This window comes from Rhynchophorus ferrugineus, unplaced genomic scaffold (genome assembly GCF_030347505.1).
Source record: "Rhynchophorus ferrugineus isolate W39M unplaced genomic scaffold, kcgeb_rfMv2 rfM1, whole genome shotgun sequence".
Taxonomy (NCBI): domain Eukaryota; kingdom Metazoa; phylum Arthropoda; class Insecta; order Coleoptera; family Curculionidae; genus Rhynchophorus; species Rhynchophorus ferrugineus.
This window is the reverse complement of record NW_027472580.1, coordinates 74598051-74621415: the sequence shown is the minus strand read 5'-3', so window position 1 is coordinate 74621415 and position 23365 is coordinate 74598051. Positions and strand designations below refer to the sequence as shown.

The 23365-nt window shown below is 33.3% G+C and overlaps 1 protein-coding gene across 1 annotated transcript in view; it reads left to right on the top strand.

The window, feature by feature from the left end:
- The first annotated feature begins 1319 nt into the window (after positions 1 to 1319).
- The window catches only part of LOC143206511 (uncharacterized), a 128157-nt gene continuing 106111 nt past the window's right edge, over positions 1320 to 23365 (top strand). Inside the window, exons 1-4 of the mRNA XM_076419090.1 lie at positions 1320 to 1468; positions 2636 to 2738; positions 5445 to 5625; positions 6585 to 6767. Of these exons, the coding sequence (XP_076275205.1) occupies positions 1320 to 1468; positions 2636 to 2738; positions 5445 to 5625; positions 6585 to 6767 (616 nt within the window). The remainder of the gene's footprint in view (positions 1469 to 2635; positions 2739 to 5444; positions 5626 to 6584; positions 6768 to 23365) is intronic.

Below are 23365 nucleotides of genomic sequence, written 5' to 3'. Positions count from 1 at the left end.
CATTAATTGCCAGTGCTTATCGCTACGTAACGAACGAAGAATTACACGATAACCTCGAAATTCAAGTTACGAAGTTTACCAAGATTTAGCGTCAAAACATGATATAAGGTTACTAAATCACAGTAATAGAGAAGCAATTCAGCTACTGGATAATACTCAAGAAATCAGAAGTTTGAAGCGAATAAAACCACATGAACTTGTATAATGTATTGATATTTAATCCTAACTCTAGCTTGTCTGATTTAAATTTAATTTGGGAAATACATGCCGATGTACTTATCCCATACTCGTACTCATACACTCGACAACTAACAAACTTTTCTGTTTCATGACATAACAATAAACCGCTGTGGTACTCAACTTCTTAATTACTTATTTATCGTATTTTTGTAATGAAAAAGCTTCAATCTGTGGATACAGCTCCCATTCTACATGAATCTTTCGCTGAGACTGGGGATGTCGCATCCATTTAGCCTCACATATTGCTGCCCTCTTATTCTACTCTGCAACACTGTTAGCTCGTTTATGCTCAATTGCCTCTGATACTTAATGCCATGCGGTGTTATTTCCTGCCTTACTGTTCAAATTCAGATACATATACCAGTTGATCATGCTTTTAGGAATGAGCATGTTCCACTAAGCCTTGCTCTGGAACATTTCCAATATTTCAATAATAGTGTTACTTGCTGCGCCCTATATTTGAATGCCGTATGTCCAGAGATGGCAAACATTTTGATCTCATTGCTTAAGTGGGAGCGGCTACCTGTAGATCAATTCACACTATTAAGCCTAACTGAACAATAATAATTAAGAAGATTATACTAAGCATATTTTATATAGGATGTAATTAATTAAAAAAAATTCGGACTTCATAATGCTCTACTCCAGTATAACGTTTTATAAAGTAATGTTGAAATAGTTTCCGAATATTTGAATAAAGAACATGTATTTATGAAAATCGAAGGTCGTATATTCCATAATTTTTATTGATTATTAAAGTTACAGTTCCTTCAATGCCACCTGAAAATTTTATTTATAAAAGATTGAAATAAACAAATTTAATTAATGGCCCGTATCTAGCTGTACCATTCACTCAATGGTGTCTACATAATATTCGTTTTAATTATTCAGCACTAACGCTTTATTGGGGTATAAAACGGTTTCTCTAGGGCAAGGGTAGTTTTTCAAAAACTACCCATTAAACCTTCGTTACGTTATTGAGGGGATGTTATTTTACGTTGTAATTTGCCATTGACCTCGCTCTATTGGGGTTCAATTATGTACTCCCACCGTACAAACTAACGGTAAAATGTTTGATAATGGCGGTTAGTGTTATAGATTTTTCTCCTTCTCTGTTCCGCCGCGTGGAAAAAAGTTACGAACCCGTTCGTTTTTTTTCGCACAATCTCGACATCCATACAAAATCTAATACGGGGCTCATATTTGGAGAGCTGTTCGCCTTTAAAGTGTAGCTAAGTGTTTATTTTTCGTAATTGCTTTTCCAAACACGAAAAAACAACCCCGGGGGTCGTGTTATTTAAGGGGCGTGTTTTTTTTTGTTGAATGGGGCTCTAGGGATGAGGAAACCTATATTGAAATCGGGTCCTTTGTAGTTTTAAATTTCAATTTTGAAACAAAGCTCCTGACGGCGCGTTTATTATGAGTTTGGAAATTGTTATGAAACAATGTGAAATATACGAACGAGTGACTAACATAGTAATAGGACAGTGCTTTTTCTACATTCTATTAAATGAAAATCTAATTTAATTTCGCAGTTGCGCAGGAGAAATATTATTTTATTTTTGTTTGTTAATCAAAATATAGTTAATTCGGACTCTATTTAATTCTATAACACTTTCTATTTATCGTTTATGAATGGGACTTGTATTTGCACCAATGGTTAGTGTTTTATTATATTAAGTTATGAAAATCTAGATCGCTTTTCTTATTTATCAAGCTGTAATATCAAAAAAAGCATCGTAATTGTTTCGGTTTTGACTGGTATTTTTGTCTTGACAATATTCTGTATATACGTAAGAATATTTGAAATATATTAAATTGCTTATATTAGCTTATACGTTAATCTAGATTGCACATTAAGAAATATTTAAAGCAATTCAACATTTTGTTAAATTTTTTTGGTAATATTTAATAATAAATGTTGCTCTTCTGTATGATCTGTGATTTGGATTGTTAATTATTCAGTGTGTTTTTTAATTCCAGATAATTTCCTTTTAATTTGTCAATTAATACAAGATGAATAAGTCGAAATAATTTAACTTAATACAATATTTGGAATGACAGAAAATTAATTGCAGCCTTTAACAATTAGTTTCGTATAAAGTTGTATATTTCTCACAATACGTATTCAAAGAAGAACGCAACTATAGCTAAGCATGTTTGAAAGCAATAGTACATATAATGTTCAGGGAGCAGTTCAGGAGGGTTCAGTATTGAACTCTACGTGATATTCAAAGGTTTATCCTACATCACAACATAATTCTTCAAAGAATGGCTAATTGCTCCTGACCTACTCAGGACATGCTTTCGAATGTTTCCTTGAACAGAGGTTCAACCATTCCCTTGAGAACCGACTCATTGTGAATAATCCGTACCTTCTATCTGAATGGGACAGGACATATTTACGATGGATACCTTATTTCGTTGGTATACCGGGAAATGAGCGCGCGGATAGTACAGCTAAAACGGCAGCCTCCTCCTCCCTCCCCATTACGGATGTTAGTGTCCATATTGAACTTGTCTTATTAACATAGTTTGTTATTTTACAAAGAACGAGGTACAACGTCGTTAGGTCCAGGAGGATCCACAACAGGATCTTTGAGGTTAAAGCTGATTGTTTCTCCTGTCTTCACGTTCGTTCCATTCGTCACCATGCCGTAGGCTATGCTAAGTTAAGTGTTACTGATAATAACCATCAGCACTTCGGTATGATAGCTGAAGTGTGCTGTCTGGAGTAGAAGCTTTACTTCGTTATGGTTCTGTTTGAATACCTGTATTCGTGTTAATTTTTAAATTCTATATACGTTATTTATACTTTTAGCCATATACTTTGCCCCATACTTTTGATGATAACATCATCAATCCATAGCCGGAATTTTTGATAAACACACTACAGGTGCTACTATGGAATTAACAGGACTTCTTCACTATATATCTACAGTGTTTCGACAGGCTTGTCCAAAACATTATAATTTGCGTCTCCGGATTTGTTATTTAATTGACATATTCACTGATCATGCACCGTATCTTAAACGCATGACTTAATAATGAATGTTTGGGAACGATACAAAAGATTAATAAAGTAAGCGTTCGAATAAGGGGGATCTTAGTCTTGATTGTAGTATTTCCATCACAACAATGCTAGAGAACACATATTTTTAGTGACTTGGCAAAGTCATATACATGATTGTTGCACTTATTGCACTTATTTCGCCATTATTTCGAATTACATATGTTACTGATGAAATGTTGCGTCGTATGGTTGACAACTGTTTGAAATCCATACGTGTAAGTAACTCATACAAGAGGTGGTTACAAGTTTGCAATATAAGCTTTAGTTTCCCTTGTGCAATCAGTAAAATTAATCCTTAGAGAGTACAAGATTGTTTTGAGTTTACATTAGATGTTGTTGTTGACGATTTCTGATCACCAGTAGCTTCTAAGTTAATCAAAGGACCTCTTAGCATTGTATTCTGGAATATAGGCAGAGGTGTTCCAAGTCAAAGTGTATGGCCACCAAAGCTGAAGTAAATTTACTCAAGTTAATTGGTATTATTTGAGATTGGGCAGGCATATCGCAGTTTAGAAATCGGCTGCAATTGATTATTTGTACTTTATTACGTTTTGTATGCCACTTTTTAGTACCGATATTTTACTGCAATGCAAATACAACTGTACTAAAATAAGGTTGGTACTTTTTAATCAGAAAATGATAACTTATTATTAATAAATAGTAAATATTGTACCTAAATGAAGTTTTTTTAATAATTACCCTTACTGGTTCCTCAATCCGCCTATTGAGCTATACTTATTTCTTACGATAATGATTATATACTTGAAATGTACAAAATTAATTAAATAAGTGATTACTTGTGTGAATATCTTAATCTCAATTTCGATTGAAAATCTATATATTTACATTAATCAGTTCGGATGGAATTAACAGTTTTAATCTGTGCGCTTCCTTGTTATCCCTCATACTTAGCTGACTGGTAAGCCTATTGACTTGAACTGATAATTTTTCGAGGCACTTAACACTTGCACTTTGAATTATACACGTTATGAATTCTATTAAATATTATTCTATATCACTTTATTAGAAACGCAGTACCATCGACTATAACAAGCCATACTTTATTTTAAAATTGTTGGATGCAGGGATGATTGGCTAGAAGTCCTCATAATTGCGTTCCGTGAGTCCAAAAGAACCTAGGTATCGAATTATTTCTTAGCAATACTTGGTTATCTATCTAAAAATTACTCCGTTTTTCATCAGACAAGCCAATATATTTGGTTTAGTTGAGGTATAAGTTGTTACCATTTTGGGAAGTATGTCTTCAATATTAGACGTCGGTCTAGATGCAATCCAAGATATTTAGCATTGGCCTGCCTTGGGGAGTTGGAATTTATTAATATTACGTGGGTACATGGGTAGAATTTGTTTCATTGGCTTTAATATACTAAGCTTTCAGCGACGTTTATTAGAGTGCATGGAGTCTTAGTAGATCAGCAGTATGTAGGAGATACTAATATAGAGGAAATAATAATACTGATCCTAGTACACACTTGTGAAACTGCTGAATATATTGACTAAACTTTACTATGCTCGTCGCCTTGTTTTGCAGTAAACAATCTATATGCTAAGATTTCAATAGTAGAGAGTGTGGATTAGAGAATAGCTTTTTAGTTCAATATACGCTGCTGTGTGTAATATTTTATCTAAAACCGGAGATATATCTAAGAATTCAGCTGAGCAATATCTTCAAGCACGCTCAAATGTGTTTACATTGTATTTATAATATAGTTCTGCAATTATTACGAAATTTTAATATATGTACAGTTTCTCAAAACCTTTTGAGATTACAGGTACAAGAACAAGTAATTAACTTACAGGTCGGTAGAAGGTTTCCTGGGTTTTGGACAAGTTTTAAAAAATTTAAATAAATTTAGAAAGATATATTCCTAATATACTGTTTTATTCTGTAAATATAAATTAGATTTTTCAGATTAGTGTTTCAAACATTATTTAATTTAGGTTGTGTTGCGACGCAATTTTAGTTATTAACATTTAAGGAAGTCGTTTAAATTTAAGTTTTACGACGTTAATTTATTAGACTATTTAACTATATTTCGTAATATTTATGACATGGGAAAAGAATTATGACTTGACACAAAATATAATGTCGTGTGGTATCGAATGTTAGGTGATAACAAGCCAACTAAGAAAGTATTATTCCATCGACTCGTTGTCGATTATTTCGGATAATGGGGTTTCAAATACCGACGCTGCTAGACGAAGCCTGACAGAAGTTATACCTTATGACACCTATAATAATAAACATCAAGAAGGCCCAAAATCGTGGAATTTTCGAGAATTCCATAAGAGTCCGAGACGCACGTGTTCTATCGGCGTAATAAGTTCCTAGCTAGAAGAGTCGTTCCCACCCGATTCTGAACGAGTCGGGAGGTCACTATCCACTATTATCAAGGACTCGAGGGAGGTGCTTCAGCAATAAGGGAGGGTGCATCGACAATGACTAGCAGCATTGAATTGTTAAGGGATATGTGATAAGGAAATGTAGTGAATGGAGAATTGACAGAAGATTTGCAACTGAGAAGAACATCCGAATTAGACCTAGCTAATTAAGAAGAAATAATTGATAAAGAAATGTGTTCGAATTACTAAATAATTACAAGAATTGACAAGAAAGAATTGCTGAAGACTTGAGCCAGAAAACCAGAAGTAGTAGAATGTCGAAAAACAAAAGAGATATCGAGAAATAATCAATAATTAAAAGCAATAATATTCCTATATGTCAGTATTATCCAAGACCAGTCACACGATTACGATTAGAGTCCATCTATCGTTTCCGTCTAATTCATAATTCTTTTTGGCATAACGTACTGATTAATATTTTTAAGTATACATATATATATATATATATATATATATATATATATATATATATATATATATATATATATATAATATATATAATATATAGAAAAGAATTATAAATTAGACGGAGGTGTATTTTATTTACATCATTGTTTTCTCTCCAACAACATAACAGGTAGAATTACTAGGCGTACTGAGTATATCTAGACATATCCTTTAGTATATCATGGAATAGATGACATACATGTGAATATAAATTTAATAACATTATATTATTCAGTGCAATTATCTTCTACGCTATTTAGATAGAGTATAGACTCGAAATTCTTTAAGTTATTAAATTTTTTATTAAATTATTTAAATTCTAAACTAATTTTTCCGTGTTTTTATTCGTGTATTTATTTTAACTAACTTTTAATAAATTAACAATAATTTTTTGTTACAGTGGCAGTGGCAGTGCGTTTAGCCAGCCTTTTCTCGATAGTGAGTGTAGTGCAATGCAACAACATTGGATCGAACAGTTGCATGTTCAATTCGATGTGTACTTGTTCGGCGGACCAAAACGATCTAGACAGCCGGTCCATACACAGTATCAGTTGTCTGTCGGCTCCATTTTATAAATTTCCAAGTAAGTATGATTTCTCTCTCTCTCTCTCTCTCTCTCTCTCTCTCTCTCTCTCTCTGTCTGTCTTCTATCACGTAGCATCTAATATTTCGATATATCGGTAGGTACCGTCCGCCCGTTAGACAGTTAATTATAACGGAGCAACTTTGTACGTTTAGTATATTAATAATTTTCTGATCGATCGATACCATTATTAGCTCGTCTAACATATCCAATATGAGTATGTTACACATCGTATTACTTGGTGGCAGTTTAGATAGCGACATAGTTGCCGTCTCCTATATTTACACTACATTTAACAGCTAGATCAATTAACTGGAGACTTTATTGAATAGAAATCTCATTAGATACGTCCCAGATACATGTTTTTCGTTTATATATTAATACGCTTGAATTGAAGCTATATTAATATGACGCCCTATAGAATTAGCATTTATTGATATAAATTATTTGTGTATTATTGAGAACTACAAGGTGTCCATATACGTGTTATGCACTTCAGATTATATTTCAGTCAGGTCGCATGGTTTACTAGATACTAGGTATTAAGGCTTATCAGTGCACTAAACCGTAACCGCCTAACAGTTGACTCTTGTGGATCGCTACTGCTACTGCATTAAATTTTTGGATATGGCACTCGCTAACCGGGCAGCCGTTATTAGACACAAAGACCCGGCGAAAAGCAGATAGTCAAAGTAACTATATATTCGCGAACTTTAGTTCATACACGACTGGATGTTGTCGTACGGGGCAAAAGTTATGACTGCAGCGACGAGTGACGTCGTCTCAGCCTGGAAAATGGGAGGTTAATGGAGATGCGGGGCTAAGCTTCCAGCATGTCGCCCAACTCGCGAACAAGTGCTTTTTTTCAGAACTTGTGCTGAGTAGAGGTTTGTGAAAGGATTGAGATATGAAGTGCTTGATTTCTATAGTGTCTGAATGAGTGAGTGAATTTGATTATTTCTCACAAACCAGGTTTCGTATCGCCGAACCTTTCTGGATTTGAGGATTCCAACCGAACCGTCGGTCTAAGTGGAGACCTAGATACGTGACGGTATCCATCCATGGAATTGTTGGGGTGTCTATCTTAAATTGTGAAAACCGCAATCCGTAACGTTTCTTGTGGAAAATGGCGGCCTAGGTTCAGGGGGTTGATTTGCAACCTCCAACCGCCAATTATTTTACTGCATGATCGAGCTGCTTCTGTAAATGTATTTTGATCTAACACGTAGAAGGCGCTACCATATAATACATTTCTTTAGTTAGTCCTAGCCCTCGCAAGATGCGTGTATAAAATTGACAGCTGTGGGTTCATTAGTTTGTGAGTTATAGCATTTTGAGTAAAGCAACTTTTGTTATTGTGAAAAAATATATAAATGAATTTCGCGTATTGATAAAATATTGCATTTTGAAGGGAAAAATATAGTTGAAGCAAAAACTTGGCTTGATAACGAGTTTCCTGACTGCCCCAGGAAAATCAACCATCAAGGATTGGTATGCTAAGTTTAGCGTGGTGAAATGAGCACCGAAGACGGTGAACGCAGTGGATGCCCAAAAGAGGTTGTAACCGAGGAAAACATGAAATGAAATAACAGATAGTCTAAAGATATCAATTGAACGTATACGTCATATCATTCGAGCGACCAGCGAGCTCACTTTTGATCAAAAACAACGATGAGTTGTTGATTTGGAGCATTTTTTGAGGATGATCAAGCATAATTAACCCGAGATTTTGCATCAATATGTGACAATGTATGAATCATGGCTCCATCATTTCACTCCGAAGTCCAATCGACAGTCATCCGAGTGGACTGCACACGATGAACCCGCTCCAAAGAGTAAGAAAACGCAACACTCGGCTGGCAAGGTTATGGTGACTGTATTTTGGGATGCGCATGGAATAATTTTCATTGACTACCTTTAAAAAGAACAACCATCAACAGTGACAATTACATAGCGTTTTTGGACCGTTTGAAGGCGGTTTTGAGGACGAAATCGGCGAAAAACGGCCGCATTTAAAGAAAAGAAAGTGCTGTTTCACCAAGACAATGCACCGTATCACAAGTCAGTGAAAGCGGTGGCAAAAATCCATGAATTGGGATTCGAATTTCTTCCTTATCCACCTTATTCTCTAGATCTGGCCCCCAGCGACTATTTCCTGTTCTCAGATCTCAAAAAAATGCTCGCAGGGAAGAAATTTTTGTCGAATGAATAGGTGGTCGCCGAAAGTGAGGCATATTTTGAAGCAAAAGTCAAATCGTACTACTAAAAGGTATCGAAAAGTTGGAGGGTCGCTATAATCAGTGTATTACCCTTGAAGGGAATTATGTTGAAAAAAAATCTAATTTTGCCAAAAAAATATGTTTTACTATGATATGCCGAACACTTTTCAATTGACCGGTTAGCACGATTCACAAGAAATCCGATATTTAATATTGGCCTTTCGTAATCTACACATGATGAGATTTGATCAACATTTGTTGGATGCTTAAATTTATCTAATTTATTTTTGTGTTTTGAGAACATATAACCAGTAGTGCACAACAGTGAATGTTCAGTGAGTTAACTGAGAAACTCATTTTGTTGTATGTAGTAGGCATTTGAATATTCTAAAATATGAACTAATGAAGTACTATATGCACATTAATCTAATTAAACCAGTCACATTATATTCAATAAAATATTGTAAATTATTGGTAACTTAAAAAAGAATAAAATTACTAGGGATTCATATACGAAATAAACAAAACAAATGAGTCTAACCTCAGAATATTATCAGCAGTATTATTTACTACTGAATAAATTATTAATAATAATATAAATTATATGTTATAATCTATATTGGCTGCTTTCCTCTTCGCAATATTTTCTGCCTTGGAACGACAAAGCACAACTTATTTGAAATTTTTAGTAATGTATAATTACAACAGAATATTTTTAAAATAATGTATCAATAAGACCTGTACCCATACAAACCGTCCAGAGCGACCAAAACAACTAAGTCACGCGCAAATTTGGAGCGTTTTAGCACACGTTTAATATTTCGTTATTTCAAACGTCAATTTTTCTCCCAAATCCATTTTTTGCCAGAAATAACTTTCATTTCGGATAAAGTAAAATCTTATGAAAATAGTCTGAAATAGAAAATACTGCAAAAAGGCAATCTCAGTTCGGCGTAACTTATTGATTTCACTCTCTATTAGTCTTTGAGCTACAACATAACCAACAATTTCTTTAGACTTTTTAATATTCCTGAAAGTTCGTTTTCCGGATCCTCTCATCACTTGTATTCTTATATGTCGCCATGTAACCGGAATATTAGAAAGGGCACTTGAATCGATTGTGAGTCCTTTATATTTTAAAACAATTTAGTAACAACAACAACTTTTTGAATATATTGCGTTTTTAATAATATTATTTTAGTGTTCAAAACAGTTGTTGAATTTGTATTCTGTGGTAGAATTGAATGGCTTCATAGATTTGATTTCAGTCTCTTCAATTTACTTGAAGCAATGTCTTCGAAACTGTTTTTTGATCTTCAGAATTTGCGAGAAGCTCGATTGAAATCTATCACGCGAACGGAATGGTAGCGGAATGATATGCGTTGAATTTTTGATGAAAATAATATGTAGGACTGATACTATATTATTATAAATTATTATAATTATAAAAATTAATATTAGCACAAACAACTAATATGCAAAACACCATCCCGTATTAACGGTTTAAACTGGTATAAGAAATTCATAATAAACAACAGCACTATTTTTACATCTTGGTATTTTTTACAATTAACGTACGATAACAATATCGTCTCGAGTACTCTTTTAACAATTTCACTACTGTCTAAATTAACCGATATAAACTATATATGTATTTTCAAATATCTAGTCTATAATATATCAGTATTAAATTATTTTACTGTATAGTATTAGCAGTACACATATAACATATATAGTAGCTTTCAACCAAATAATATCATAGTACAATTTAATGAAAATGTGTGTAATTATGTTACCTCACTTCAATTTAATATTATAATAAATTTATCCTCGAAATGTTAACCAATAAATTAAAATTAATTTAGTTGCAAAAGAGATACAGCTAAATGGATTAAGGGTGATTTATGCAACAGTTTAATTGAAAAAATTAAAGCACTATTTTACTAGTATGTAAATTGAATAAAATGGTTGATTAAATTCTTTTGGAGCAACTCATTGTTTATTTTCATTTTTTCTGTTTGTATGTTCGAACGTATTTCATAACATTAACTTCTTCAAATTTAACATAGCATATGCTATGTGTATTTGAGAGGTTTATATTTAATAGAAAATAATACCTCGTTAGTTTTCAACGGATAATGCTTCTAGCACTGGGTGTTTTTAGTTTTCGTTGGTATCTAGTCAGTAAGTAGTTACTCAGTTTTAAATTTATTATTTATCGTTTCCTAGAGGTGTTGAACAATCAACAAGCTATTTTTCGTTTTGTACATTCTTACGAAACTATTTGCCTAAAATTTACTTTTTATAGACAGAGGGTAATTTTTATTGCTATCCACCGCAATTTTGTTCCACTAAACATTTAGTGTTATATAAATAATGGGATCAAGATGCATTCGATTCGAGTTGGATTAGATAAATATTTAATAATATTTTGAATACAACAATTAATACAGATGTTTGCGATTCATGTAAGGATTTTTTAGTCATATAAAGGATTGGGAAAAGCTAATTAAGATTTTTAATGATTTTCAAAGCGAGCTTATTCAATCACCAATCAATGATTCAATCACCAATCAATGATCCATGTGTCGTTTTTATTGATGATTTTTTTGTTTCTCTTCTGGGAAAACCATTAAATATTACCTGATTCTGAAGCAAAAACTGGAGCAACTGTTCTTTCACAAGCTGTTATAGGATACTAATAATATAAGCCTATAAATTAATTTTTCAGAATTTAAAACAGGTGGTATTACTGTGTCTTAAATCGCCTCGGGTACATGTGGCAGGACTTCACCTTTCATTTTGCGTTATTTCGTAGACGTGCGAACAGATATTATTTTCAGTGCACGAAAAATGTCTGAGATTTTAGTTTTATTTCTTACTTCAATTTGAAACAAAAAGTGGCTGAAGGTCATTGAATGTTGTGTGAAGTTCACTGCAACAATGCTCCGTCGATTTCAACATGCGAATACTAGTGTCGGCGTCTTCAAACAGGATTTTAACTCCAAACACAATGAATATTCTGAAATATGTGAATTATTTCTACAATGATAAAATCGAAGAGGTTTTTTGTATCATATTTAATTGGTGATGAAAAGGTCAGCCATTAGGATATTCGAAAGTGAAAAAATCATGCGCACTCTCTGGTCTTGCATCAACGTCAACGACAAAGCCGAATATCCATGGCTCCAGACTAAAACTCTATTTGGTAGCATACTTGGTGTACGTATACTATATACTGCTAATACCTACAACAGTACTATATTCGAGCATGACGCTTGAATACATGTTGCAAAAATAGCTATCCCACCCTATTATTAGAGAGATGGGAAAAGGCACTATCGATGTACAGCAGATATCGATGTACAATACTTTGAATAAAATACATTTATACATAAATTCATATATAAAAATCACTTAAAATTATTCTATAAGCAGTATACAATAAAATATTAGCTTCAGTTGAATTGAAATGGAAAATACGATCATAAATGTTACATATCGCTATAGTTGTTTTTCGTCTTGTGGATTAGAGGTGAGTTCTTTAAACCCGGGATACGTTAACAGGCCTAGCATTGCGCCTTTAGAGGAAATCTATATCAATTTTTTCAGGCACCTTAAGAAGTAAACTACCGCCCCCACAGGCGCTCTCCAATTGATGTGAACAATGGTGATGGGACGAAGCACCATCTGGAATATACTCCAATTTACTACCTATAGTAATAGTAGCAACTATCTTAATAGGTGCGACACAATCTGTTTCCTGTTACTCTTTGAGTATTTATAAATATATTTGGTCGACTGTGATGTCTATGAACTGAAAAATATTTCGCCTGCATGAAAAGTGGTTCTCGTAGCTGAACCTATTTCTACGCTTGGGATTGTAGAAAAAACATTTTTATCATTCGGTGAAATATCAGTGTTCTCTATCCATCCTTTTCTACCAATATTAAGATTTGTATGCATTGGCATACTTATATTGATAAGACATAAACCATCGACAAGTATTTTATCTTCTTTTTATCTAAATTGACATCTATAGTGGCGAGCTTTTTGTACGATAGGAGTGTTACAAGTAACAATGTAACAGAATAATAGATAGGGGCTCCCCGCAGGACTCTAGTCTTCGATCCACGCTGTGGCTTTCGTTTATGAACTGCTGGTTCCGGACAATGGACAGAGTAGACATGGGGAACTGTCACAGCAGGATTCAGGTGTTCGCGGATGATCAGCTCATTCTAATCAGCAATAAATATATACAATATCACATCTATATTAATCATATCATCTGGGATAAGTGTTGGGGGACCTGCAAGAAATAGGTGCAGCGATTTACAATCCGGAGAAGACCGAGGCACTGTGGTTGTGGGGAATGAAGACCATCAGACCACCGTCAATACGAGTAGACAATAAAACTAGAATAGTTAAGAAAAGAATACAGTACTTAGACATAACTATAGATAGATGCCTAAATTTCCAAGGGTAATCCCGGTATTTTAGAGAGAAGATGACATCTCTGATAGCTGAGATCTGGAGATCGCTGAAAAGGCAAAACGGCAACAAGGCTGCCGAATTGCTGATAATCCTCTACAAACAGGTTATAAAGCTGGAGGCGCTGTATGGAGTAGAGACTTGTCCAAGGCGCAGAGATCATGAACTCCATAATCCGAACCGTGGTCATAAGAGACTGCCTGGATAAAGATGGAACTGCTCCTAGTGCTGGCTTGGATGAAGTAGGTGTGGGCATGTTGGAAAGATCAAAGCATGGACAGGAAACATCATATAGCATTCAACTAAATGACAGCTTTAACGCGGGGGTGGCGGAATTCGTCACCTTGACTCTAGCGGTGAACATTGCTAAAAAAAAAATAAAATAATTGTGCCAAACACATTACCAGAACTGACAACAAGATAGCGCTATGATGGGCCGAACACGATTCGCAAACGAAAAACATGTGTATAGAAAACCTCAGAACGACATTGAAAGAGCTGAGTAATTTTTTTTCAAATATAAAGATACAATTGAGAAGAGGCCTGTACACACAAATATGATAAGGATAGACAGATTGGCAAAGGAGGCAACAAGAAAAGCGATAGCAGACATGGATAATCAGGGATGGATAAGTAAGGGATACGTCAAATGCGAGAAAAAAGGGAAACAATCGACAGATGGCAGCTGGCATGGAACAACTCAAACGATGGCAGAACTTTTCATGAATTTTGCAAGAGGGTGAGATGCGAGATATTGAGGTTAATCAGAAAGGCGGTATAACTAACAATAGGACATGGAAATACGACTGCATATATCAGCAATTTTATATTAAGGGAGAGTGAAGGTCTGTGCGAATGTGGTAACGCTGTGGAATACATTAAGCACATAATGGTCGAATGCATCCTGGACGAAAGAATGGGTGCTAGAAACCTGTACGGCAGGGCGGTGGTGTCTTGCCAATTTAGAGATCCACAAGGAAACAATAACAGTTCAGATATAGACCTGATCAATAACTAGACGGAAACACTAATTAGGAACGCCTACACTGAAGCAGATAGATCAAACATGGGAAGTGTCGGTAGAGGCATAAACAATGAACGCAATCAAGTAGAGTTTGGGTATCTGGAACTTACTTGATAACTAATATTCACATAAATACACAGAAAACTTATAAACAAAGACAAAAATTGAGTTGTTTTTACAGGAAAGCCTTTTTATGTTTTACAAGGAATATATTATTCGTGGGACTGAAGGAAACTTCTATTATAATACGGAGTTTAAAAATAATTTTTATTGTAAGGTTTTGTTAACCTTCCGTATAAAGAAATATAAAATAAAGACCCATATTTATTGCTATATAAATGAATTATGTATAAAGTTTCAAGACAAATAGAGGCAATCAAATTATAATTTATGTATAAAACAAAACGATAGTTTATAAAGTCGTTTTTTCTACTATTTCGAAATGTTTTATTCATGGTAAATGTGCATATAGAAATGCTGCGCAACAAAAGCAACACATGACTCGGTTATAAAAATTCCCATAAAATTGATGTAAACAATTTAAGTGGTGATGCCGACGAAGCTGCGGGACGAAGGCCTTGTCGAAGTTTTCGGAGTTTATGCTTATTATATCACAAGTTTGAAGCTGTAAAGTTAGCTTTACTTTGTTATGGACTATTTAGAATGTTATTCCGTTGTCTAAACTTCTAAAAATTTAATTTTTCTATTGTCGTGCGATCATGGAATATTTTAAAAAGTAATTTTGCATGTTAAAAAATATTTTGTGTATACGACGTTAACCGTGGAAGCGTATAAACTGATATATACATTATTGAATTGATTATATATTTATGAAAACATATATAAATATCTGCTTAGATGCTACATTTGAACACTTGAATAAAAGTCAATACATAAAATAAAATCAACAATCAAATTTGTATTTCTTTTTGAGTGAATTTTCTAAATATCTTCCATGATATTTTAAATTTCGATTTACAATTTCTTATATTTTAATAAGTTCATGTTTTTTATTAGTATTACTGCGGAATTTATTACAATAAAATTTTGGATTGAATTGTTCTGATGCGGATAGAGCTGTTATATTACAACCAAAAATAATTCATTAAAATTTAATGTCAATTTATATCGCTTGGCTGGTTAAAACAATAATTTCTTAATCTAAAGTTATATATAAAATTGCTTCGTCTCTATTAATCTCTATTAATGCTCTATTAATATTATTTTATGTAATTCTGTAATATTTCTATGGATCTCCTATAGCCTTCACTATATTCCTATTATTCGTCATTCTACTGCTTTTTTACTTTCTTTTATGTCTCACGTGGGAAGTGTATTTACTGATGAATCTTGAAATGAATTAGATCCTAAGACCATTAAAACTTACAGAATAATCTTAATAACTTTTAAAGTTGCCCCTTGTACAGTGATAATGTGCTTCCAGAACCATATCATTTACTATCAGTTCTTAAGCAAAAAAAATATATCTTACCTATTCTGGCTTCACCAAACATTAAACTAAAATAAAGCCTGCAAAAGCTGCTTGCGAAAATGTGAATATCTTAAAAACAGACGATTGACACCGGTTATTCTCCAATTTTATTAATCTACGTTATAACAAAATTTTCGCAAATATCGGATTTCTCTTTCACAACTGTTTATACCTTCCGATAAAGTAAAATTTGTTCTCCCTACAAAAATTGTAAACATAACAAAAAAATGTAAAAATTTGCATGATCAGAATATTCTTAAATATTTTTTACCCAAACTTGCCATAATTCTTTAATATTTCCAACAATACGGGATTAACCAATCAATAAACCAATATATAACCAATAAAAGAAAGTAATAACCAACTGAGTTCTCTCATTTCTATGTATTATACTCTTACACTAATTCAACGCCATCTTATTTCTCTTGTTTTATTTACTATTTCTTTAGTTCTGTTTGCTAGTCCCTCTTTATTACTGCATTTTGCTATAGTAAAGTACAAGCTATGATTTCTGCAATTGCGGTTTTCGATTCCATCCCCTGGCATTCATTATTTACGATTATAAATTTACTTGTTCCCTTTTTACATCCACAATCTGAGTATTTATTACTTGTGGCGTCCAATCACCATGCCATCACAATCACTATCGTTCCATTATCTATTAGTATTATAGTCCATTTATTTAAGATTTTCGGTAATCCGATCCAAATTTTTTTTATTTGATGTTTCTTCAAATGTTCGTATACTAATTTAGTAAACGGAGCTCTGTTTAAACTTCCACCTTGTCTTAGTCGTGCTTGGATTTTAAAGATTTGTGATTTTATGCTTTCTGAAATGATGACAGTGGAATTTATCCTTCATATTCGTTGAATTATTCTTAGAATTTGTTGACTTATTAATTATTACTTATTTATTATTAACAGGTCAATTGAAATCTCCCCGGCCAGACACATAGATGGTGCTACTAGTATTAAATCAATATATTTTTCAGTTAGTCCTGACCCTCAAAAGATATGTGTATTGATTTGACAGCTGTCGGATCATTAGTTTGTGAATTATAGCATCGATCATCGATCATAGAGTGAATCAGCTTTTGTTATTGTGAAAAAAAAATGGATAAAGATATTAGCTGAACGTGTACATAATATCATTCACGAATATTTGGGTACGAGAAAGCTCTGTGCAAGTGGGTGTGCGCGCGAGCTCACTTTTGACCAAAAACAACGACGAGTTGATGATTCAGAACAGTGTTTGAAGACGATCAAGCGTAATAAACCCGAGTTTTTGCATCGATATGTGACAATGGATGAAACATGGCTCTACTGTTTCACTCTGAAGTGCAATCGATAGTCATTCGAGAGCACTGCACAGGATGGCGTCTGTATTTTGGGATGCGCATGGAATGATTTTCTATGACTACCTTGAAAAAGATAGTACCATCAATAGCGACTATTATATAGCGTTATTGGATACATTGAAGGACGAAATCGCCGAAAAACGGTCGCATTTAAAGAAAAAGTAAGTGCTGCTTCACCAACACGGTGCGTTACAAGTCAGGGAAAACGATTACAAAAATCCATGAATTGGGCTTTGAATTGCTTCTACATGCACTGTATTCTGCAGATTTGGCCCCCAGTGACTATTTCCCGTTCTGTGATATCAAAAGAATGCCTGCTGGTGACTTCCGAATCTAGATCTAGCGTGGTCTAGAGGTGATCGCCGAAACTAAGGCCTAGTTTGAAGCAAAGGACAAATCGTACTACAAAAATGGTATCGAAAAGTTGGAGGGTCTCTATAATCAGTGTACCATCCTTGAAGGGAATAGGGTTGAATAAAAAAATTATTTTGTCAAAAATTTATATTTTACTATGGTAGGCCGGGGACTTTTCAATTAACTTGTTGGATCCATTTTTTTTGTTTATGTTAATGACTACAGAGTGTGGATGACTTTCTGTAACCGATTTGCTTGAAAATGTTCATGACTGTGGACAAATGTATAATCCTTCTATAATTATTAATTCCCCTGGGCTCTCACTTCCTTTTTTATTGGTCCGTAGCTTAAATATTCCATAGTAAGCTGAGACAATCTAAAGATTAGATAAAATATAGAGCAATAAAGTTAATAGTTTTATTGTTTATTAAACATTCCTTTTATTGATCACTAGCGACCCGCCCCGGCTTCGCACGGGTGCAATGCTGATACTAAATTAAATACACTACAGAAAAAATATGAACGTTGTATATAAAAACATAGCGGCCCGCTCCGACTTTGCACGGGCATAAAATATATATGCCTATGTCACTTAATGAAAACATGATTAAAATCGATCCAGTATTTTTGGTTCATTCATTACTGCCCTTGGCCTGCACGCATTAAATTTGGAGTAAAACAATTCCTCTTCCCCTATACTTACTATGAAGATTTCCTGCTATCTTTGGAATATCTAAATTCATACAATTTTTATTACATTACACATTTTTAAACGCAAATTTTAAATTTGTAATATCTCCGAAAATATTTTGTATAACTTACATGCTGTAAGGAACCATATTGATCTATATTAATTGCACTCTGTATTTAAGGTACTTAATTCGATAAGGATTAATGCCGTATTGCTTAAAATAGTTTCGTAAATAAGCCATTTTCTCACGTAAAAAGTAAACAATAAAAATGGTTAATGTGGGTTATTCCTAAAAGATAAACATATACCATCGCGGACTTTTTTGTAGACCTTTTTATGGTGTACAATACTGTAGTACATTAATTTGATCTAACTCGTAGGGTTAGGCAGCGTTTTTGCTAATTGCTAAATAAGCCTAAAAAATAGGTTAATTTACGACATCACGTTAGAAACCTCTAAAATTAGCAATGTTGCCTTAGTATATTATACATGTATTATACATATAAACCTTCCTCTTGAATGACTCTATCTATTGAAAAAAACCGCATCAAAATCCGTTGCGTAGTTTTAAAGATTTAAGCGCACATAGGGATATAGGGACAGAAAAGGCGACTTTGTTTTATACTATGTAGTGATAAACATTTTGTTCAGTGTGCGAATATACTCATAATTTCATGTTATATGATTGGCCAGTTGTTTTCGTTCAGATAATTTCGAAATATAGATTTAGAAATATTATATTTCGTTACGATGATTTATTATATTTCTAAACGGGTTCTATTTTAATATAACTGACAACTTAAAGGTTTCAGGCTGTAGTAATATATTTTCGACGAAAGACAAATTAGGATAATCCCGTAGAAAAATGACCTGAATAGAAGTTTTGATGAGGTTCAATGATGTCCCTGACGAGTTGTAAAATTCATTAAAACTTTTGTTATTAAGCTATCGGATATAAATTAAACCATTCAATTTAACTCCGGAATTAGCATTGCATAAAATAAAAACGCAGGAAGTTTTAAGCAAGACAAATGTGCTAATTTACGCCCCTACAACCGCTGACAGTTTCTAATGGGGCTCTACCGTGTTTTTCGTAAACAAATATAAGTAAAAATTAATTATCGCAGCAAGTGGAATAGCATTGTAGTACATTGTGCTCTGCTCTCTAATTTGTTCTCAGTTATTTATTGTTTCTTCTCAAAAAGTATCTAGCTTCTTTTCTGCTGACTAACTGTCGCAAATTTACCATGGAAATCTATTAATCACCGATGATAAATTTTTAATTATATACTATTTTAGAGTGTCCTATTTACAAATAAGATACTTATCTGGACTGTACCTGCAAATTAGTGGCCTTAGGACGACATTCAGCCATATTACTGGCGTAACTGAAACAGTTTTGACATAGACTTTTGCTTATAGATAATTATAAAAACTTATGCATTTTAATTAATAAACAATCATGCCTTTAATTGTATTTGAATGCACAACTGTTAGAATAGTAGAACAACTGTTGTGCCGCTTTCTCTAATATTTTATCAAGCTAGTGGTTTTCGAACATGACTTCGGTTCGTATCAAATTAGTATGGTTACCTGACAGCACGCTTGGAACCTCAAAAAAAAAACGTCGCCTGCTCATTGAATAATTCTGTTTCTAAATTGATTCTGGTGGTAATTACGCAGGATTTGTCACAAGATCAGACCAGATCAAAGAAATATGCTAAACTACATTAGTGTCAAATAAGAAGCCACCGTTTTTTCCCGAAATTGTTTTAATGAGTGCCATCATTCGATTTGCAGCATCAAACTTGACTTTTGTTTTACATCGTTTGCCCGTTTATTACCGTTAATTGTTATTCTTAAAGTTTTGAACAATTTTTTAGAAATCTGTCAACAGGGTCGGCCAGTACCTGCACAAATCCAATATTAGAGATTGATTAGGTTATATGTTCCAACGCATCAGATTGCATTCTATCTCTTTTTCAGAACCCTTTGTTATTTGAGTAAAACTTGTTTTGTTTATAATACCTTGAATCATAGAGTGAAAAAAAATAATACCAACACACCAGTTTGGGTTTATTAACAAGCATTAAAACAATTGACCAGGTTCACACAATAACCGATGTTTTTGAAAAAGCCTACGAAAGTAAAAAAATATATTCAGCTATATTCTTAGATCTAGCACAAGTCTTCGATAAGGTTTGGCATTAATACCTTGTTCATAAACTACAGAAAATATTATGAAAACAACACACCGAACTATCAAAATCGTACATTACAACCAGAATATTTATAGTCAAACAAGAAGAAGCTTACTCTACAATAAAAGAAGCTAAAGCATGTGTACAATTAGGAAGTGTACTTCGACCAATGCTTTATCTACTTTACACTTGTGATATACCACAAGTGGAGAAATACGATGGCTACATTTGCTGATGATACTGCGATTATAGCTGTCGGAGACAATAGTGAAGCAGCCTCACGAAAATTACAACAGGAAATGGCAATATAAGTAATTGGATACAAAGTTGGAAAATAAAAATTAATGAAAGTAAATCTGTGCATGTGCATGTGCAGTTTACCTGTAAACAGACCGTAAAAACACCAATAAAATTAAGTAATACTAAGTAATACTATCATTCCACATAGCAACAACGCTAAATATCTCGGAATGAATCTTGATGCAAAACTTGGTAGGAAGGAACATATAAGGATGAAAAGAAAAGAACTGGAATTTAAATGTAGGAAAATGTACTGACTAATTGGCAGAGAATCACAATTATCAGTACATAATAAATTGCTATTATATAAGCAAGTACTGAAACCTATACGGTGGATATACGGTGTTCAATTATGCGGATGTTCTGCAAAGAGTAACACAAATAAAATACACATTTTTCAGAACAAAGTGCTGAGAGGTATTGTGGGCGCACCCAAATACTATAGGACTGATTACCTATATCAAGACCTTCAGATACTCACAGTCAGTCAAGTAATCAAAAGAACTGCAAGGGGGTATAAGGAACGGCTCATTGAAGAAGTATTGCAGCTTTTTGATACCACCAGAACAGGGTACAGACTCAAAAGAATCGAACCATCTGATCTTGTGCAGTATTATATAGTGAAGTGCATATACTAAAAAATAAAGCAGTGCTATGTATAAACATTATTTCATCAGAGACTGAGATAGGGCCGATGGGTCCTCCTAGTTATATACCTAGATTTAATTTATCATAAAGGCAAATTATAGGTTAGTCGGAAACGACTAGTAACAATGTAATAATTAAATAATAAAAAAATAATACCTTCAAAATATTGTCTGGGTGATAAAATGACGTTTTAGCTTCGACTTTTGGCGATCAAGTCCCATTCATTGCCAGAACGAAACGGTGATGTAACTAAAAGTGTGGTCGCAGTTCGCTCAAGGATCAGAGCCGTCAAGTTCACCCAAAATCAATTGTTGTGCCACAAACATTGATACTGCGCGCAAAATCATACTACAAGGTTATCATGTCACTTACATCCATTACCTGTGAAAAATATTTGCTCACCTTGCGTTTCGCATAATATGACAAAATCTTAAAAAGTTTCTCGCATTAATTGGCATTAAAAAATGGCCAATAAATAAAGTCACTATGCATGAAAAGTATTGTATAACATCTATGTGGATAGCAAATCTTGAACCTATGAGTATGAGGCCTGAAATAACAATAATTAACTGTATGGCTCTTGAGTTCTAAATGTTCCATAACCATATGTTTACAAGTGCTTCGTAGAAAAAAAGGAGCGTCAATGAAGCATCATTCCTCATGATGACAACGCATGCTCTCACGTATAAGACTGGAAGAATGGGTAATCCTTATTACAACTCTGATTTGATACCAAATGGCCTTTTTATTGAAGCATATCAAGAATAAATTATGTGGCCAACGTTTTTCGGCGCCTGAAAGAGCCGTTGACGCATTTAAAAACTATGAATTCTCATTGGAGGTCTCTCAATGAGAATGACAAAAGTGTTACGAAGATTGGTTCACCTGCTTACGAAAGTGTGTTAGTCATCAGGGAGAATAATTCGAAGAACAATAAAGTCATCTTCGTTAATAAATTACTTGGTTTTCATTATTAGGCTCACAATATTAAAAAAAAACTTATATACTAAATATTCAACTAAAAATTGGGTTAATTTTAGTTAGTTTTTAGCTTGCAAGAATATTATAACCTCCAAGGACTTTTTCTTGATGGTTTTATTTTTGAAAAATAAAATAATTATAAATACTTCATAAATTTTCATTAAAATTAATCATATATTTGTTTCGGTAAGAGTTTGCGTTGTCCTAAACTATAATTTCAGTTATAATATTTAATATAGCAAACGTTAACATTAAAATAAGTAATAAAATATTTAATAAACATTTATATTACTAATAATTAATAGGCCAACTTAACCTTCTTTTTGTTTTCAAACTCCGGATAGACATCGAAATTCAACTGCATAATGCAATATAAACGTTCAGTTATTCTAACAGAAACTTTCCAAAGCTGACACTGAAACTTTAGGGCACTTTATGATGAAATTCAATGAGTCCTCCGAGAAATTCTTCAGGCAAGGTCATAGTTAATGACTCGACCAAGTGTATTTTACTCGTGTATCGTTTTTGTATCTAATATTTGTTTATTATTTCAAATAAGTATATTATATAATTTTCTGAATTAGGTACTTTATGAAGGTATGTATATTTCTATTTCTGTTTTTAATATAATAAATAATTTTTAATATAATAGTAAGTCTAAGCACACTTTGACACCTGCAAAAATTGCATTATTTTATTCTATGGACAGTACACAATATTTAAATGTTCCAGGAGTTAAAAGATTATTTTGGAAGACCAAGGTGCCGGAATTGTTACGCAATTTTAAAGCTTAGATTAATAGCTGTGGGTTAATATAAAATGATTTACTTTAGAAATATA